The 19,831-nt window shown below is 34.8% G+C and overlaps 1 protein-coding gene across 1 annotated transcript in view; it reads left to right on the top strand.

Moving 5' to 3' along the window:
* Positions 1-198: 198 nt before the first annotated feature.
* The window catches only part of CPR146 (collagen), a 23,489-nt gene continuing 3,856 nt past the window's right edge, over positions 199-19,831 (top strand). The window contains exons 1-12 of the mRNA XM_013322112.1: positions 199-393; positions 13,841-14,021; positions 14,722-14,938; positions 15,084-15,292; positions 15,452-15,778; positions 15,957-16,118; positions 16,347-16,424; positions 16,667-16,726; positions 17,225-17,275; positions 17,436-17,696; positions 17,908-17,949; positions 19,580-19,831. Of these exons, the coding sequence (XP_013177566.1) occupies positions 364-393; positions 13,841-14,021; positions 14,722-14,938; positions 15,084-15,292; positions 15,452-15,778; positions 15,957-16,118; positions 16,347-16,424; positions 16,667-16,726; positions 17,225-17,275; positions 17,436-17,696; positions 17,908-17,949; positions 19,580-19,831 (1,870 nt within the window). The 5' untranslated portion in view covers positions 199-363. The remainder of the gene's footprint in view (positions 394-13,840; positions 14,022-14,721; positions 14,939-15,083; positions 15,293-15,451; positions 15,779-15,956; positions 16,119-16,346; positions 16,425-16,666; positions 16,727-17,224; positions 17,276-17,435; positions 17,697-17,907; positions 17,950-19,579) is intronic.

Here is a 19,831-nt window from a genome sequence, read left to right as displayed (position 1 = left end):
AGCTGTTAATACGGTAAACTGCTTCTTTATGTATCAGGGAACAAGAGATGGAGTGTTATCAAAGCCTGTCACCTACGCACACATATGCATTAAGGCTTCGTCGCCAAAACACACGCACACATACGGACTATATGCCAAATACGTTGCGGTATCCGAACAACGTAAGAAGTCATATAAGAGGCGCATCTTTGAGTTTGCACATTTTAGTATTAAAAGCCCGTCGCTGGCGCGCGGGGCATGTTAGCGAATTTTAACACGTAACGAACATAGCCGGCACTGTTTTGAGGCTTTAACTTGTGTTGTATATTGACCGAGGAACGAACCCTTAACTGTCTGACGGCCTGCAGGGCCAACACCTGCGCCATGGGGCGGGGGTTACAATTTTGTACTTTGGTAAGTTTATCTTTAAATTATATTAACTATTAATTTATTATTAATCTCTATTTATTATAGTTTTATTTATCCTTATAATTAACTTATAGTTAATTATACGTATAATTTTACAATAGCTTTGAATTATAAGATATTCAATTTTTTTTATATATTTTGTAATATAAAACTAAACTAAATTATAAATGCCAATATTTAAATTATAATAATTCATATTAATTTGTTGATATGTATTGCTCTTGAATTATAATTATATTATTATGAATATTTTTTTTAAATAACCGTGAAAAATATTTCTGTATTTTAAAGTAAAATATTAATGTATTCATGAAAATCATGTTTTCGTTTGAGATTTATTAAAGACAAAAGATCCTGCTCTTTATGATACTGATCGAGCGAAAATAAGTTTTTTTTAACAGCCTTGACCTTTTCTTTGGATAGGTATCTTATCACATTAAGAGAGTGAGTCATCGCCCGAAAACACAAAAACATGCGTGTTCTTATAGCAATTTAATAATTAATAATTCATAAAATCATGTTTAAGTTAATGTTACGAACAATATTTTTATGTATAAGTAAAATTAAATTAACTTATTATATATTCGTACGACAAATCACACAAAGGTCCAAAGTAACTTAAGTCAATAAACCGTAAATAAAAAAACGGCAGACGGAACCTTAAAACAGTAAGCCGGTCTTGAAAGACCGATACCCTTTTTATAAGTTTTGATATAACCAATACAATATAACGATATAAGCACAAATTCATTGGTTTAAAAAAATTCCAACTGAATTTATTCAAGTTTAGTTAATTTAAAATTTAAATCTTCACTTGTTGCCACGTGTTACCTCATACTGTTGTCATATTTCACTACCTCACTGGATTTCCTTGACAATATCAACAAAAGCCATTAAAATATTCTACAATAATATACAAGATTTATCTACTATTATTCAAAAAACATCAAGTTATACGATTTAACTAATAATACATATTAATTGAGTTATTTTAACAAGGTAGAAACAACAATATAACAACCGAATCGAATATAAATCGGCTGTACATTTTATATAAAAAACATAGCTTGCTAACAATTTAACAAACCGATTCGATTTTTTATAATCACATAAAAAATTCTTTGTTTTTTTTATTTCAAGACAATTCTCGTTTTTATTATTAAATAAACACTATTAAAGTTATTAAAAATAATCAAAGTTTTCAAATATTAATAATTTCTTTTCTGAACTAGAGTTATAACTTTAAAGAACCTGTTTTTGCAACTTAAATACTTGGTAGATGCACGGAGAGACATGCAAGATGGAAAATGCATTTTTATATTAAACTCCTCGTGTTAATGGTATTATCACAAAAACAACCTTGGTAATCGTTTTTTTTTTACTAAACGCATGTTTTGTTTGTCCTGTAATGGAGCCAAATCGCCTTAAACTTAAAAAAATAATGATAAAGTTGAATGTCCTCTAAAATGGCCTCTGACTAATCAAGATTTAGATCATTATAAAACAAAATGGCGTACACAATTTTGGGAACTTGCTCCATTATGCCGACTGCGTTGACAATTTCCTTAGAATTGTGAAATTCTAGAACATCCTTTTCTTCTTTGAAAAATAAAACAAAACGTACGGATTAATGCTAAAAATCTTTCTTTAAGTTAAAGTAGACTAAAAACTTAAACGAGAAAATGCCAATAATAATTGAAGATCGCGAAAATGAGTAATAAAAAAATTAAAACTCTAAGCAATCTCTCTCACCATATAACATGTCTAAATATTGGAAAGTCAACGTGTGCTACAATTAGAGCAGACGTCTAGAGTCCATTGAATGGAATAATAGAACAAAAGGTTTAAAAAAAACCAGGTCCGTTTTGTCGTAAAACATGTCACCAGACATAGTAACCGTAAAAGTGTATCGAAGCTTTATATAATAGGAATAGTGCCCTCCGAGAGACGGTGACTAGGTTACATGTGCCGTTAAAAGATCATCGAGAGGACGATGACGTAGGCACTGACTCAGCTAGCTCATCCTCACGTTACTTGGCAATTAAACTCGTTTACCTTCATAATATTGAATATCGATTAACTATTATCAATTTCGATAGTTAAACAAACATTAATATTTAATTTTTCTAAAACTCATAAAAGAATTTATTGAAGCAAATATTTGAAAGAAATGTCAATAACCAGATATAGTCAGACCGGTGAATTTGAATATGAATTTTCGTGATAAATTAGGCCTAAGTTGGTATCATTAGTAGTTTTAACGTTCATCCAAATGACAAAACAAACAAATAGGTTTGCCGTAAAACACTCGTATATAACAATTTATTAACGAACAAGGTCGTTATACAAACATGTTACGCAACTTATATGAGACGCAAACTTAGATTTCCAGGCCAAGAGTACTGTAATTTGTTACTATCATTGATTTTTTACTTTACCAATAGTTTACTCGTATTGTATAACACTTGATTTCAACCAAACAACTATTTTAAATCGTAATCATTAGAAATATAGATCGTATTCATATTTGTTAACGGTCAATAGACAAATTCACACGGGAGAGGCCAAAACAGCTAATAATAATTTATATTGAGATTAACAATACGACATATTCGTTTGAAATGATTGTATCGTACGTCTATTGAATATTTACTATCTAATTATACATCCTAAACATTACTAACAAAAAATATTACGTTCCTTTACATGTTGAAATATAAGAAGTTTCTTTGAATAATACAAGGGAATGAAGTTTCGTCGAGAGCGTAATTTGCAAACTCCCGACGAAACGTAATAACGTATGCTTTTTAGTGTCGGGAAGAAAATTGGGCAAAATTATATAAATTATACGAGTACGGTGAAAGAAATGATAAGATAATCTGGCGAACATGCACGAATGCATGCATTTTATAAACATAAAACATGATTATTTATGTATACTTTTATTAAAATATTCCACAAGTAATTTTATTTTTTAACTCTATATAATACTAACTGTTGCCTGCGACTCCGTCCGCGTGGTATTAAAAATAGATGTTGGCCGATTCTCAGACCTACTCAATATACTCCAAAATTTCATGAGAATCGGTCAAGCCGTTTCGGAAGAGTATGGGAACGAAAATTGTGACACGAGAATTTTATATATAAGATTATCTCTATTTAGTATCCCTTATGTCAACTATCTGATTTCTTTCAATAAGAAAAGAGTAAAAAATTAAAAGAATAATAAAATATTTTATGAAAAATTATAAAAGCTTTATTGTGACACTCATTTATATGCATTTAGAGCCTTGACTGCTGATCTATGTTGTAGTTCTAGTAACTCTACTAGGTGTTTCGGAGTCCAATCTATACAGCATAAATTATACATTGTTGTTCTTCAATTATTATAATGTAAAATTTTACACATCTTTCTTTCTATAATAAATAGATAAATCTATGTTTTATCATAGCCGGGTCGTTAGACTCATTTGCAAAATATGTCAAAAACCTAATGGACCAGGGACATTGACATTGTCGATTACGCTCAATTTAATGGGTGTGTCGCAATCCTTGTCATATAATGCACGTCTCACACATTGTGTTGTCAATCAAAACATCGATTAAACTGATAGTGCATAAGTTTATCTCTACTCATATTAACGGTACAGATGTTTTATTTAATTGATTGACCTAATCTAGTATAAGTAGTTAATAATAATTAGTATAAATTGAATACTGTTATAAATTAAGACTTAGTCATTAATGCAGTACATGCAGGACTTTGAAAAAGTAATCTTGTTAAAACATTCAGTTCTGAATGTAAATGTGTTTACGTCAAAAGAGATTTTGTGGAACAAATAAAATGGCACAAAATGTAAAGATATAGTATAAAATAAAAGGTAAATAAAAAGGAAATAGTGCAGCTTTGGGCTATGAAGGAAATAAAATAAAATAAAAAACTATATGAACTGAAACAGAGTAATGTTTGAGCACAACCGTTTGTCGGCACAAATGTAATACATGAAAAGCCGTTGGCTTTTTCCACTACACGCAAGAATTAAAATTTATTGCAATTTGTTCACACACCAAAGTTTTACAAGGCTCAAAAATTTTACTTTATTTTTCCTTTAACCCTTGGCAAGATTTCTTTTTTGAAGAAAAGCAAAAAACAAAGTTACAAAAAAAATAAGTTAAAAATTATTTTATAGTGATCGTATATTTTTATAAAGTTGCATGTATGGTATACTATACAAAATTAACATAAGGGTCAAACCCAATACTTAGAAATTAAACTCCATATTTTTTTCCATAATTTTTCATTTGACACAAAACCACTCTCACACAACCATTAATGTAAAAGACTTCAACGATTTTTATGAAAATCATTTTTTTTTTTATGAATGTGTCTGGAAAATAAATTATCAAAATTGTATAATCTGTATACCTGTAGCCAATTTTGTCTACGAGATTGATATGTTCTTTTAAAAGATAAACAAAAAAACTACTAAAAGAAACTTTAAACTGTTTTCATAGGAGTGATTTTTACAGCTTTGGTTCAAAAACCTAAATGTTAGTTAATTGTGTTAACCATTAGCGTTACATATTAAAATAACTAAGAAAATATAAATTAATGTATAAATTGGTCGATAGTTTTATAACAAAATCTTAAATTAAGTATATTTATCGGGGCAGATATCTTTCAAATGTCGTTAAAATTCAGGAATGCCAACAGTCCACGTCTACGGTTTGATATTTCGTTAATGAGTCATCACTATTTTTAATCTAATGTCGATACAAACAATATTCCGGTTGTAAAACTAAGAGCGGAGTGAGATATTGAATAAAGATATTCGCGAAGAGCCCGGAATAGTTTAAAGGTTGAAGATGCTCGTCGGCTCACCTCTGACAGATCATGATGTAATCAACAGAATGTCGGCCACATACTAAAATAAATAAATTATTTCAATTACTTTATAAGAGAACTACAGAAAATATTATAATGAGACGTTAGTTACAAAACGAAAAGTGTCAACCCTATTTCTGGTACAGACATTGACGTCATTATAAAATGTCGTTGGAATATTAGGGGTGACACTTACGTAAAATGCTAATATCCTGTAATATAGAGACTGTAGACTGCAAAATATTAAGGAATATATCTTATTTATAAAATTCTCGTGTCACAATGTTAGTTACCATATTCCGAAACTGCTTGACCAATTTGTATGAAATTTAATAGTCATATTCAGTAGGTCTGAGAATCGTCTAATATTATTATAATCCCGCGCGCACAGAGTCGCGGGCGACAGCTAGTTGCTTATAAAATCTTTTATAAAAACATAACGAACATTTTAGCCTTATAAGTGACTAATGATTAAGAAATCGCAATAAATTTAAACTTGTCCAATTAAGTTTGGAAGGAAAAAAACTTTTATTTTAGATCTAATTTTAATTTCAGGTTACTGAACCTGGTGTTTACCGGATGTTTAAATTTTCTGTCTCGTTTGCGTCCACAAACTTACCGGATCAATTAATCAATATATTTTTTATTAATTTCAAACATAAAACAAGTAGCACGATCGTTACCTTTCAATAAAGTAAATACATCGATGGCAATGAAACATTATGATTACTCACAATTAGCAAGAACCTACTCTTTTTTTGTTCAATACAAGATGTTTAGTTTAATTCACTGTTTCAGTCAGTTATTGGTCCGTCTTATTGGAGATTTAATTTTACTACCTACACTAAGAGTCTATCTAATTATCAATTAAGAACTATAAGAGCAGTAGTTAAGACAATCCTAAATGTACAAACGAACAAGAATTATTTTAAAATTTTTTGACGTTGATTTACAAATCGTGACAACAATATTACAGATATAGAAAATATTTTAAGAACAATGACTAGTTATCGTACAACTCTTTCTACTTCATATATCTTTTTTGGAATCTATAGATGAAAACTTTCCGATCGTAAAGCGAAAAGATTAAGTATTCCAATATAAAAACATTTATTCCTGTAAATCTCTTACAATCGTATAACGTAGATGTTATAAAAACTTATATGATAATTCGAAATACCTCGTCGAGGTCAAAAAAACGCCGAAGTCTTCCGCTACGAGTTGGAAAATATTTGACAATAGTTAAAAGATTTAATTTACGCGTGACATATTGTCAGAAATAACTATTGTGTTAATTGGTTACAAACGTAAAGATACAATCAAATTGTACAATTATATACATACAATACTAACTTAACTGAACTGCCTATTTTAATATTTATTTACTTATAGCTGTCGCCGTCCGCGCGTAATTAAAAAAAAACTTGATAAGTAGCCTATATGTTCTTCCAGTATATTTTTACATATATGCCAAATTTCAGCAAGATTTGTTCAGACTTTCTGGGGATACCTTGAAACAAACATCCATACATTCGTATTTATAATATTAGTAAGATTAGTAAAAACAAAAAATAAAGATTACAATGTTGTAAAAAATGAAGGTGTGTAGCCAGCTTTATAAAGTTATAAACTTAAAGCATTGTTCTGTAAAGCCTTTCGTAACATACGTCTGGCCGGAACGTAGGCCAAGTATAGCAATACAACCTTAAAACCTATAAATACGACGATAAATCACCAGATGTCTGCTTAATAAAATACTTTAACAGAAATGGAATGTTAAACAAGAGGCCATTGCGTTATGTAATTATATCTCGTTTGTAATGGGCTTGACGTACATCTCATTTAATAAAAGTAACAAGGGCCATACAAGTTCATGGCTAGTAATGTATCGAAACACCAATTATTATTTTTTTATTTATTGTTATTAAAAAGATACTGTATTTTCTTTCCGTGGAATTTTAAGCTCTTAAATATATATTACAAATTCCAAAAAAGCACAATTTAAATGCTCTACATTTAAATAATTATAATATTAATTTACTTCCCCTTGTAGTTTATGAATGAGATAAAGACAAGAAGTCATTGACTTCATAAATTAACTAAATTAAATAATAATATTTTGATTAATTCAACAATTTACGACTCTTTAGTGATGTGATTGATTCAATTAGAATACATAATGTACTACGTTCATTGACAAAACTAGATCATTTGTTAAAATTATTCACACGACTTGTTGCTACAAGGCTAAAGAATCGATAACAAACCTAAACTAAAATATATAGAAACAAACTTAATAATTATTAAAAGTTGCTGTCAATTTCACACTCGTAGGTACATTGGTTGAGTAGAGTAAATTTCAGTCTGGCTAAAATTTATTTTTCAGACATAATATTAATTGAATACATCAATCGTTTGACTGTAATAGTTCTTAAAAATATTTTTGAAACATAAAATAAATCGTTAATAATAACAGTAAAAACTTAAAATAATTATTACTGAAGTGTTAAACGAAAACAGATCTGAGCATTTAATCTCTTTTAGTTCTTTCTAATCATTTCATTTTACTCATTTGTTTGATTGTTGCCTTACCCTCTTCCTTACTAGTCTACGCGTAAATATTTTAACATAATATTACCAAATTTAATAGCGTCACTCATCTTAAAGTTTTGTAATAAATGTGTTCGATATAATAGCTTGACATCAAAGGTTAGTAAAATCACCTGACACTTTCACTGGTGCACGGGCACGGTATACTGTTGGTCTGACGTCTCTTGCCGGATGCACGCGACCTTCGCCGGTTTGCATAGCCACTTAACGCTTAAAATTGCTTCCAAACATTAGTGAGTGTGTGACATAATCTGATGGCGTCACCTATCGAAACCTTGACATATTATACCAAACATTTCGATTGACTACGAACTTTGACTTCGTTAATTTAAATACGATTGCATTAATATAATAATCGATGATATTAACTATTTTGTTTGATATAATACCTTGTATTGTTTATATATTTGTCTTTCATCTAAATTATATCTAATAGAATTATTTTAATTTAATCTTGTATATTAATATTTAACGGAACTAAACTTACTAATATTTCTTTCACCATTCCAACTAAGCTGTATGCTTGTGCTAGGATATGGTTTACGACAATAGTCGAATGGCGGGATACGAACCCCCGACCTCGTGATCGGAAATCCGTATCCTTAACCATTAGGCTATTGACGCTTCAATTAATAATTACTTCATAAAATTAAGAAAAAATATTGTATTATGAAAAGTCTGATACCACAAAACGATGCCAGCTTAAATGCCCGCAAAAAGTGGACAATTCAATGACAACTTATCATTGAGTTATCTTTAATGATACTACTTTTTATAGGAAATATGGAAGTAATACAAGCTTGTCTTTGTTATAAATATAGTGCGGTCAAGACCTTAGTTCCATTTCAGCAACATGCATCCAGACAGAATAAAAAAATGCAAATTCGTCTGCAAGCGGCGAGTTACAAAGTAAACCAGATTAAATCTCTTGTAAAAAGTTCTCACCTTTTTTAACTGGAATTCTCTGTGAAAAACAAAACAATCTAAATACAAAATTAGGCGGATAAAAGAACTAAGAATGCGGTATAAACAAGGATAACTTGAAAAAAACATAAATTGTAAACAAACTTGTCGCACGAGTAATTTAACTTTCGTGTGGCTAACGCTAAGTTATTTAAGACTTTGTAACTTAACGGCGCTTTTTAATTCTGCTTGCGATCTCTAAACTTATTGTTCTTCTAGTTTTGTTTTCTGCTCTTTCTTTAAAAAAATTGGATAGACAATTCAAACCATTTAGCGCGATCCTGTCTAACCCCTGGGGCCTCATCCACATTACTAAATCTTTGCACGCATTCTTGTTAGTTACTTACTCTGAATGTCACCATTGACATATTAATAAATGATAATAAAAAATGATTTTATATTATTTAAATTGAATTAAAAGTATACTGGAAGAGCTAGAGACGTTGTTTAAATCCGCTTTAAAATAAATGTCTTTATTTCTTGAATAATCGTCCTAATAAATATGTAGATAAAATGTGACCAGTTTTTAGACTTAAATTTATATCAGCATTGATGTTACTATTAATATTAGCACTATGTATGCTAATAATCACCCAACACAATGTATTTGTATGTTTCTTGACATAACATTGGTTAAAGATTTTGTTTTTAAATTCATTCCAAAATATTCCCAAGGACTTCTTTTAATACACGTTACAAAAATCTTTAAATTAACAAACAAATAATAAATTTGTTGGAATTAAATGAACTTATATACCTTTCCCTTACATAGACTTCTTTGATGGTTTACCAAGATGTGCATTGGGTTATTTAACTAAAGTTAAAAAAAACTAGCGCAATCGAGTAGAAACAAAACGGTTCGCGTCGTGACACTGGCCACTAGCAATAAAGGACATAGAGTGTAAAAATACTACAAAATAACCATTTTCAAGTCTATAAGTTACGGTACATTGTCATTCTTTTGAAGCATTTAATAAAAACTTGTCACAATACTCGTTTAGAATTCTATGTCAAAAGTATTGTGTCGCGAATTTTCACTGTAAAAGAAATGCGGCTTTTTTCAAATGCTTACACGTATGTGCGATTAAACACATTTACACCTTGTATGTGTGTTTACGTGGGTTAGAAACGACTATAGTTTGTGGCGGTCACGGACATCGGGGACGTTGCTAAAATATAAACCAAACGCGTACTGAATACGATTGTGTCGGTTCGAAATATAAAGTGAAAATCCTAACCTCTTGATCCACATCACCGTAATCTTTTGGGTTTATTTTAGCATAACAAACGCGGTCAGCAGCGGTCATTTACGTAAAAGATTCTACGTTAATTTTGCATAAGATAAAATAATCAATAGAAAGTTTTAGCGTTTTGTAATACGATTTTTTTAAATTAGTATTTCTTAAGTCGATGTTAAATAATTTGTTAACCCTTAATTTAATAGTGTCCAGTGTGTCGAACAACTAATTAAAAAAATCTACTAAACTAGTTTAGAGAAAATAACCTAAGTATGACTTTACTATAAAAAAACATTTTTTTTCTACAAAAAATTTCGTCGAATTAAAGGTTAAGAATTCAAAAAAAGAATATTATTAATAGGTTACATTTTTTCTGTTATTGTAAAAGATGTTTTGTTGAATAACAACATTTTATTGACGATTCACAAATGTAATATTACAGTTATGAATAATGTATTTGTAGAGTTAGACGAAAATTATCCTTAGGATATTCATTAACTTTAATTGCAAAATAAATGGACTGGAATTTAAATCTATCATTAAAAGAAATTTCGAGTTTAATGTCCCATTTTACATAAAACCAAACGACCAAAAGGTCGACTGGGTTTTATGTAAAATGGGAAAAACTAAAAATAACTAGTATAAACCAGTTATTTTTAGTTAGATTACGCGTCAAAACAGATATTTAAAGCTACACCTTATTAAAGACTTATCTGTCGGGTTTTACTACATACATAAGAATAACATTTAGAAAATGTACCGTGGCTTGGTTTTAAATCGAACAAACATTAACCTTATATGAGTCAATTTATCTACGCAAATTAAATTAACAATGACATTCTTCATCTTTTTACAACATTACAGGGAAAATAAAATTATTTTTACACCTCTTATACGCCACTTTACTTCAAATAATCCAATATTAGTTTAAGCAGCAAAACAGAAGTTACCGCGCCGCTCAATTAGGCAACGAAGCCGTAATACGACTTAACTTAGTAAATATTGGTCAGCAAATTGCCTTCTATCTACTTCATTTATTTAGTATCTAATATAAAAAGCACAATTAACTTGTTTTTAAAGAAATTAAAAGTTAAAGATCTTATCTTACTAATATTGCAAATGTTTAGATGGTTGAATGTTTGTTTGAAGTTAACTTTTTTTTTATATATTACAAGGTGTCAAACGAGTGAGCGGTCACCTGAAATCGCTAAAACAGCGAAGTGACCGTTGCCCATAGACATACGCAATTGCATATGCGTTGCCTAACTTTAATCGACGGAGAAGAGGATGCACAGAAAGAAAATATTTTCCCTTTCCATGCATCCTCTCATCCGGAAAGTCCACTTCCACTTCCCATCCTTTCCTTATAAGAAAAAGGGTGGGAAGGGAAAGAGGACTAATTTTGGCCTCCGGGACGCACACTCATCAGACGAAACGCGGAATTGCTTCCACTTCACGCCTGTCTTCTATGTGGTCGTGGTATCTCACCGGACGAGCCGGGCCGATTCGTGCGAAGATGTTAAAGCGGGCTCTACCACTGAACGACTGAACGGATTGCGATGGAAATTAGCATACATATAGAACATAGTCTGGAAGAATACATAGACTCCTAATAATGTTTTTTTTTTTAATTCCGTGCAAACAGAGTCGCGAGCGACTAGCTAGTTTTTTTTTAATTATAATATAAATAAATTCTTTTAATCACAAATAATGTCAATGTCGATGTCAAACGTAAATCATATCATATCAAAGTTTAATGATATTAATTATCGATATAACATTACAAAGGTTAAATACAATAATTACATTTCGTGAGATAGCATCTTAACATTTAATATTTACATTCACAATACAGTCGAGTGGCTCCTTGACAGTTTTGCAATTGATTACCGATTTACCTCACGACGTGACATCAACTTTGTACAAAAATATTTTTAGCGCCTCCTCCTTATTACAACAGTGTATCTTTGTAATATGTTTCATAATTATTGCATTAATATGACAAACTTAGATTTTAGAAAAGAAATAGACAAGTAAACAACTCTTATACTATTTTAACGTTGTAATGATCGCAACAAGTATTCATAAGAATAAGATTGAGCTGTCAATCTTATGCAATGCAGGATTAAGAACATTTTATAGTAAGGACTAGTAAGAAATTAATTTGTGAAAATGGACTCGGATGTCGTGTCAATTGTTAACGTTTTGGATTGAAATGTGCTGCCGTGACAGTCATCGTGGGTGTTTTCAAGAGTAGGGTGATTAAGCATTTACTAAGCCGGTGCGTACTATTATTTAACAAAAACATCACTTATTATCAGTTGAGTTTGTGGTCAACCACTAGTTTAATTGTTTTAAAAAAATACTCATTAGAGAAAATATAGATGTATAAAAAACTCTTGATAACGATGTTCTGTGAGATCATGTACACATCAGGTTAAGCAAACAAAGTAACATGTAACCTATCAACATAAAAACATTAAGGGAATTTAACCCTTCACGTTATATCGTATTTAAATTACGTCTTCATATCCAATTATGACTTTCAAGAACATTGAAGAAAATTGTTAAAACCTCTAAAAATTCGTAGTTTAATAAAATAAAAAAAAATAGTCCAGTGTAACTGTTGACTATTTTATTATATTTTTAAATATGTTACAAATAGGATACAAATGTCCTTGAACAGTTATCATCACCTAGCTAAAAAATATTTATACAGCGCAAGTAAACATTTCTAAACATACGACGGAATGTGAGTTTCATAAGATTTTAAAGGCAACTATTTTTAACGACCATGTTTTAAATTATCATATTCATGATAAGCTCCTTATTAAAGACATAATGTAATTACTGGTGTTGCTAGCGGCTTTCCACTCGCTTATTTCCTACTTATTAAATTCAATTTCAAGCAAATAGCCTAGGTCGGTCACTAGCTTATGAATAGTACTTTTGAATTTATGTGAAGCAAGTAATTAAATCTTTTTCTTTTATAACGTTATATCTTTAAAAATTAAACAAATTTGTATACGATATAAAGTTATATTTCTATTCTGTTTCCTTTAAACTAAGATAACACTTAAACTTTGTATATTCCCATACATGTAGCATTAAAGGTGCGCCATACAATACTGTTTAGTTATTTATTGCGAAAAGAACCTAGTCCTAAACATGTAGCAATAACATTAACTACGCTCAGACGTGTGTTTACAGCCATCTTAAATGTACATACCTATTTGTCGTAGAAACAATTCCTACATTTATAAATGCACACACGTATGACTCCTGTTTTAAACTTCATCAGCTCAACATACGTCCCCACCGAGGGGCTCGGAGCCTACCCTAAGTTAGGGGTGACTAGGCCATAGGTGTTTTTAAACATGCTAGTTTAATAATCACTTATTTTACTTGTCAAAAGAAATGTAAAAGATCAGTGGAAAGTAATAAATGAATACAAGATTTACATTAAATATTTAAATTTGAATTTAACTTAAAACTTTTTACCCGTACATATCAGAACCAGTTAGAAGTTTTTATTCTTATTTTATGTCTCTCATATGTTAAGTATGTGTCTGTAAATCTTTTGTAGAGGAGTATATTTAACATGTATTTATGTATACATAAAAATGTAATGTACTATAATATTTTATATCCACCATGACGGTTTAAAGTTATTATTATCAAGTATAAAAACATCGCAGAATTAAAATTCAACTAAATTGCTATTTTTCTTTTCCAGGCGTTGCTGGTCATAACAGTGATCAGCGGGGAATCTCCAAAGAACGTCACAAAGGCGGACATAGAAAAATTTATACGACAGGGCCGTCAGTACGATCAAACGTATCCCAACGACAATGAAGTTGTAGTCGATATACAAGACGATGAGAAAAAGCAATACTATGAAACCAACTACGATACAAGTTAGTATACATTCTGTTTTTGGTATATCTTATATATCTTTGATTAGAGAGAGTTAAAATCTTTACATGACAAACACGTTCGAATTAATTTCGTGTTAATGTTGGCGTAATATTGTAAGTATCTGAGGTGGTACTTACCAACTCGATGTCCCGTTTACCGCCAGCAGGGTACTGGTCACTCTATCGATGTCGAATAATTTACTGTCAAATAATCTAAAGGCGCCGACATTGCTGCACTCCTGATACACCAGATGCAACGCTTCCCGTAAGCGTACTACAGACCAACCGAATCGAACCGAATTGAACCGAACGCGAAAGCGTATACTCTGAAGCGACACCTGTACGCTATGAAACCAACACGTCCGATGTGTAACTTTTCTGACGACTCACTACTTTCCCGCACAAGCCCCCGCAGGCCCCGCGCCTGCCCGTAGCGGTGAGAGATTTCTAACTACCCACATTTGTGCGGGAAGAATAAATATGAGTCAGTTTACCCACACTAAACCGCGTATACCGAACCGCGAAGTTAATTGAAGATGACGAACTATAGTCCATCTGTACCTAACACTTGTAGTGAAAAGATTGGAAGAAATACAATAACTTAATACTTTTTAAGGAATACTAAATCCAACCGATCGTGGTTGTTAAGTAAAAGTTCAAAGTATCATGTTTCTAATAATCATTTTTATTTATTTAACAGGTGCATACGGCTTTGGATACGACGTCGGGCCGAACGGCCAGTTCCACCACGAGAACCGCGGCCCGGACGGAGTGACATACGGTTGCTATGGTTATGTTGACCCTGACGGCTATCTACGTGCCACGCACTACGTCGCCGACAGCCACGGATACCGCGTGGTTGAGCCGGAGAAGCCAGTCGAAGTTTTCCCAGATGAGAAGCATGAATACGATGAAAAGTAAGTGATACTTTAATTGCCGTGATTAGAACGATCGATGAGGTCTCGTAGATTTTTTGTATCAGTCTTCTATAAACAAACAATAGTTTGCAATTTTTTAACTGGCTTTTCATTCTTCTTAAGGTTAATAATTTTTTGTCTTCAGCTACGTATCTGGATCAACACCACCGATACCTGGGCAAACGATACCTTGGGAGAAGCTGTACTTCCCGAAAGGTTGCGGGCGTACACCGGGTGGTGTGCCCCCAAGGCCGCCACCGAAACCGACTCGCCCACCACCCACCGTAGCACCGCGCCCTCCACCCGACAGCGCCGGACAGACTAGCAACCCTAAACCAGGAGTTTTGCCACCAGGTGAGATTTTGTGACATCTTTTAACAGTGGTAAACGTGGTCTACCTGTACCTATTCCGATATTTTGATTAGATGTACTGAAAATATACCAATTGACATTGTTTCGATCATTTCACGCAATTCACGCTCACGTTTAAAAATAATCTTTTTTGGTTTTCAGGTGGAGGCGCGTCAAATGGACCTAATGGCCCATACGGTCCCGGTTATTACCCGGGAACTCCTGGCTCCCCAGGAACACCGGGCACTCCCGGTACTCCAGGCACTCCCGGCACACCGGGCAGTCCAGGCTCTCCAGGAACTCCAGGCGGACCTGGTGGACCAGGCGGTCCTGGAGGCCCCAATGGAGTTTATGGACCGAGTGGACAAGGAGGCAACAACGGCCCTTACGGACCGAGTGGTCCTAATGGACCATATGGTCCTGGAGGTCCGAACGGTCCTGGAGGACCCAATGGACCAAATGGTCCTGGAGGACCCAATGGACCAGGAGGTAATCAGTCGCGAATTTGGATGGTCTTTATTTTTTATCATTACAGAATTACAAGGGAACGATCCAAAGAAAAATATAATATTTAGATTCCAGCTCAAAGCACATTTGAACATTTGATGCCAGTGCAATATTATTTATTCATATGTATTATTTTGAATACATCATGTGTTTATCGCAGGGCAAGGAGGTTATTACCCAGGCACACCAGGAACACCAGGCAGCCCAGGAAGTCCTGGCGGACCAGGCGGCCCCGGCGGTCCAGGAGGACCAGGTGGACCAGGCGGTCCCGGCGGCCCGGGTTCAGGCTCGGGAGGCAGTTACTACCCAGGCAATGGACAAGGTATGTGCTATACCTTGATATTAGAATCTGATACACGTACTGTAGCTATTTCTTTTGCAACGTTTGATCTTTTTTATTTATACTCGGAATTGAATAAAAGAATCTTTCTTGGTTCATTCTGTTCCGTCTGTTCCGTTATAATAAAACGTAAGTTCTTTGAACTGGACCAGTATAGATGAAGTCCGAGGTGTGTGTTTACAATTTTTAAAGTTTTGTCTTTATTCCCAGGTCAAGGTAGTCCTGGATCAGGAGGATCGGGATCAGGGCCCGGCTCAGGCGGTGGATACTATCCAGGCGGTGGACAAGGTATGCAATTTAGATTTTATCTTTTTTTATTATAACTAAATGGAAGTTAAAACACCCTTTGCATATTATATCGATCGTGTTAACGTTTTGATCTATTAAAGTTCATATTTTTTTTAATCTCCGAAAAAATTACTACTACAGTACTTTTAACATTACTGTACTTTTCACGATTACATTTTTTTAAATATTTTTCTGATATTTTTTTTTTCGTTTGTTGAATTTGTTAAATATTTTAATTCTAGGACAAGGACCCAGTGGACCAGGTGGATCTGGTGGAGGATACTACCCAGGCGGCGGACAAGGTATTGTATTTTACGATGTAACGAACTTGTTATGTTGTAAAATAACGTTCAGCGCTTGACTTGTAAAATGCATGTCCTAGGTTCGAATCCCGTTAGGTACCGATGTGTTGTTCAATATACACATTATGTACATTTATCCGACGTTTTCACGGCGAAGGAAACCATCGTGATACAATCGCATCACAATCGGCACATATCTGAGAAAAAATACAAAGATATGTGTGAAGTCAGCCAATCGCACGTTCGAGCGTGGTTGACTATGGCCTAGTCACCCCTGATTTAGGGTAGGCTCCAAACCCCTTATTAGGGATGTATAGTGCGATGATGATGAGGATGTTATATTTATTAAATGTTTTAATTCGTTAATTAAAAAAAGCGTAGTGTTTAAATAATATAATATTATAATTAAGTGATATGTTAAAAACATTTTAGATGTTAAACATTCTAACACAGAAAATACCATTATCTATTGATTTATTTAACTGTCTTATATTTTAGGACAAGGTGGACCAGGCTCGGGGGGCGGATATTATCCAGGCAGTGAACAAGGTAATGAATCTTTATTCAGCCATATGTCATTGCATTATTGTCTAAACAACTACATATATTGCTTTTTTGTCGACTATGATCGACTGGGAAACGACCTATATAAAATGATTCAGGTATTCGTTTCAATTTTGTAATAAAAAATGTATAATTATTACGGCAGGTCAAGGAGGTTACTATCCGGGTACCCCAGGATCGCCAGGGACACCAGGTACCCCAGGCAGCCCAGGAACTCCCGGTAGCCCAGGTGGCCCCGGAGGACCCGGTGGTCCAGGCGGACCTGGCACTGCTGGCGGATCCGGAAGTCCCAGTGGACCTGGAGGCCCCAACGGCCCTGGAGGCCCCAACGGCCCTAGTGGTCCCGGTGGCCCCAGTGGACCCAGTGGTCCTAGCGGTCCCAATGGCGGTTATTATCCAGGACAAGGTAAACCTTTCAATAGGTTAAAAACAAACTTATTTATTTATACAAACAACTGTTTTTCAGTACTGTGTGTTTTAACTTGCCAAGGAAAAAAACATTAGATTTATTATAATGTAGTGTTAGTAGGAAAATACTGTATTGCTAAAGCAGGGTCACCCATTACAAGTTTTTAGCGCATTTTATAGTTTTTTTTTATAATATCTTCTTTCGATAGGTGGTTACTACCCTGGTACACCTGGTACCCCGGGAACTCCAGGTAGCCCAGGTGGTCCTGGCGGCCCTGGAGGGCCCGGCGGCCCTGGAGGACCTGGCGGTCCCGGTGGCCCCGGTGGACCGGGAGGGCCCGGTACCACTGGACCCGACGGCAGCTATAAGCCAGGGAGCGGACAAGGTAAACATTCTTGCCGAGTCGAGATCCGAGCCGAGATTTATTATTGAATAATAGACTAATTTAATCACCTTTCTTACCTTATCAACATAGGTGCGGTTGGGCGCACAAAGTTTAATAAACGTTAAAGTTTTGGCTTAATCTTTTACGGACAGTCGCCTGACGCCAACCCATTTTGGGAGGAAAATATAAAATTTGTTATTGAAATAAATTAAATAAGTTAAGTTTAAAAATAGAAATATATGTTATATCGAAAAAAATATATTTTCTACACGGTTGTTCCGTGTAATCTATTTTTAACACAACTTATCTTTTCACATAGTTTCCACTTTCGTAACACTTGTATTACAATGTTGCCGTTACGGTTATTTACTCTGAAAAAAAAAACCGAGATAATAATTACTATATTATTTAAACTCTATTTACAATAAAAGCATGCACAGAATATGCACAGACATTCAGATTACCAAAATTTAAAACTCAGTTGCGAACTCGACTACCGTTTATATAATAATGGTAGACATTGATAAGTCTCACTTATAGAGAATCTCTCGTTCATAAGGGCTCTATTTCTCTTTATCAGTTTTAGGTAGAAAAATCTTCATCCTAATCCGGGTTTGACTATATTACTAAAATGTAATGTTTGCAGGACAACCGATAGTTCCGCCTACTCAACAAGAAAAACCTCAGCAGCCTGGACAGTTCGGCACTCCAGGTCAACCAGGAACTCAAGGACAACCAGGCTACCCAGGACAACCAGGCTACCCAGGACAACCAGGCCAACCAGGACAAACAGGTTACCCAGGACAACCGGGTCAACCCGGACAACCGGGCACTCCAGGACAACCTGGCACTGCGGGACAACCAGGCTACCCAGAACAACCAGGCTACCCAGGACAACCAGGACAAACAGGCTACCCAGGACAACCGGGTCAACCAGGACAACCAGGCACTCCAGGCCAACCAGGAACTCCTGGGCAGCCAGGTCAACAAGGCTACCCAGGGCAACCAGGGCAACCTGGCACTGCGGGACAACCGGGCACTGAAGGACAACCGGGCAGTCCAGGCTACCCAGGACAACCGGGTCAACCAGGAAAACCGGGTCAATCAGGACAACCAGGCAATCCAGGACAACCAGGCTACCCAGGACAACCAGGCCAACCAGGACAACAAGGCCAACCAGGACAAACAGGCTACCCAGGACAACCAGGCACTCCAGGTCAACCAGGAACTCCAGGACAGCCAGGTCAACAAGGCTACCCAGGGCAACCAGGAACTCCAGGACAACCAGGAACTCCAGGACAACCAGGAACTCCAGGACAACCAGGAACTCCAGGACAGGCAGGTCAACAAGGCTACCCAGGGCAACCAGGTCAACCAGGATACCCACAAAAGCCTGGACAGCAAAGCACCACAGGACAAACTGGTGGACCTGTATATCCAGGACAACCAGGAACTCCAGGACAACCAGGAACTCCAGGACAACCAGGCCAACCAGGACAACAAGGCCAACCAGGTCAAACAGGCTACCCAGGAAAACCAAGTCAACCAGGAACTCCAGGGCAACCAGGACAACCTGGCACTGCGGGACAACCGGGAAGTCCAGGCTACCCAGGACAACCGGGTCAACCAGGACAACCGGGTCAACCAGGACAACCAGGCTACCCAGGACAACCAGGACAACCTGGCACTGCGGGACAACCAGGTAGTCCAGGCTACCCAGGACAACCGGGTCAACCAGGACAGCCGG

The sequence above is a fragment of the Papilio xuthus genome, unplaced genomic scaffold, assembly GCF_000836235.2.
Source record: "Papilio xuthus unplaced genomic scaffold, Pxut_1.1 DF825928.1, whole genome shotgun sequence".
Taxonomy (NCBI): Eukaryota; Metazoa; Arthropoda; class Insecta; order Lepidoptera; family Papilionidae; genus Papilio; species Papilio xuthus.
The sequence above is the reverse complement of the archived record's forward strand: the minus strand, read 5'-3'. Positions and strand labels throughout refer to the sequence as shown.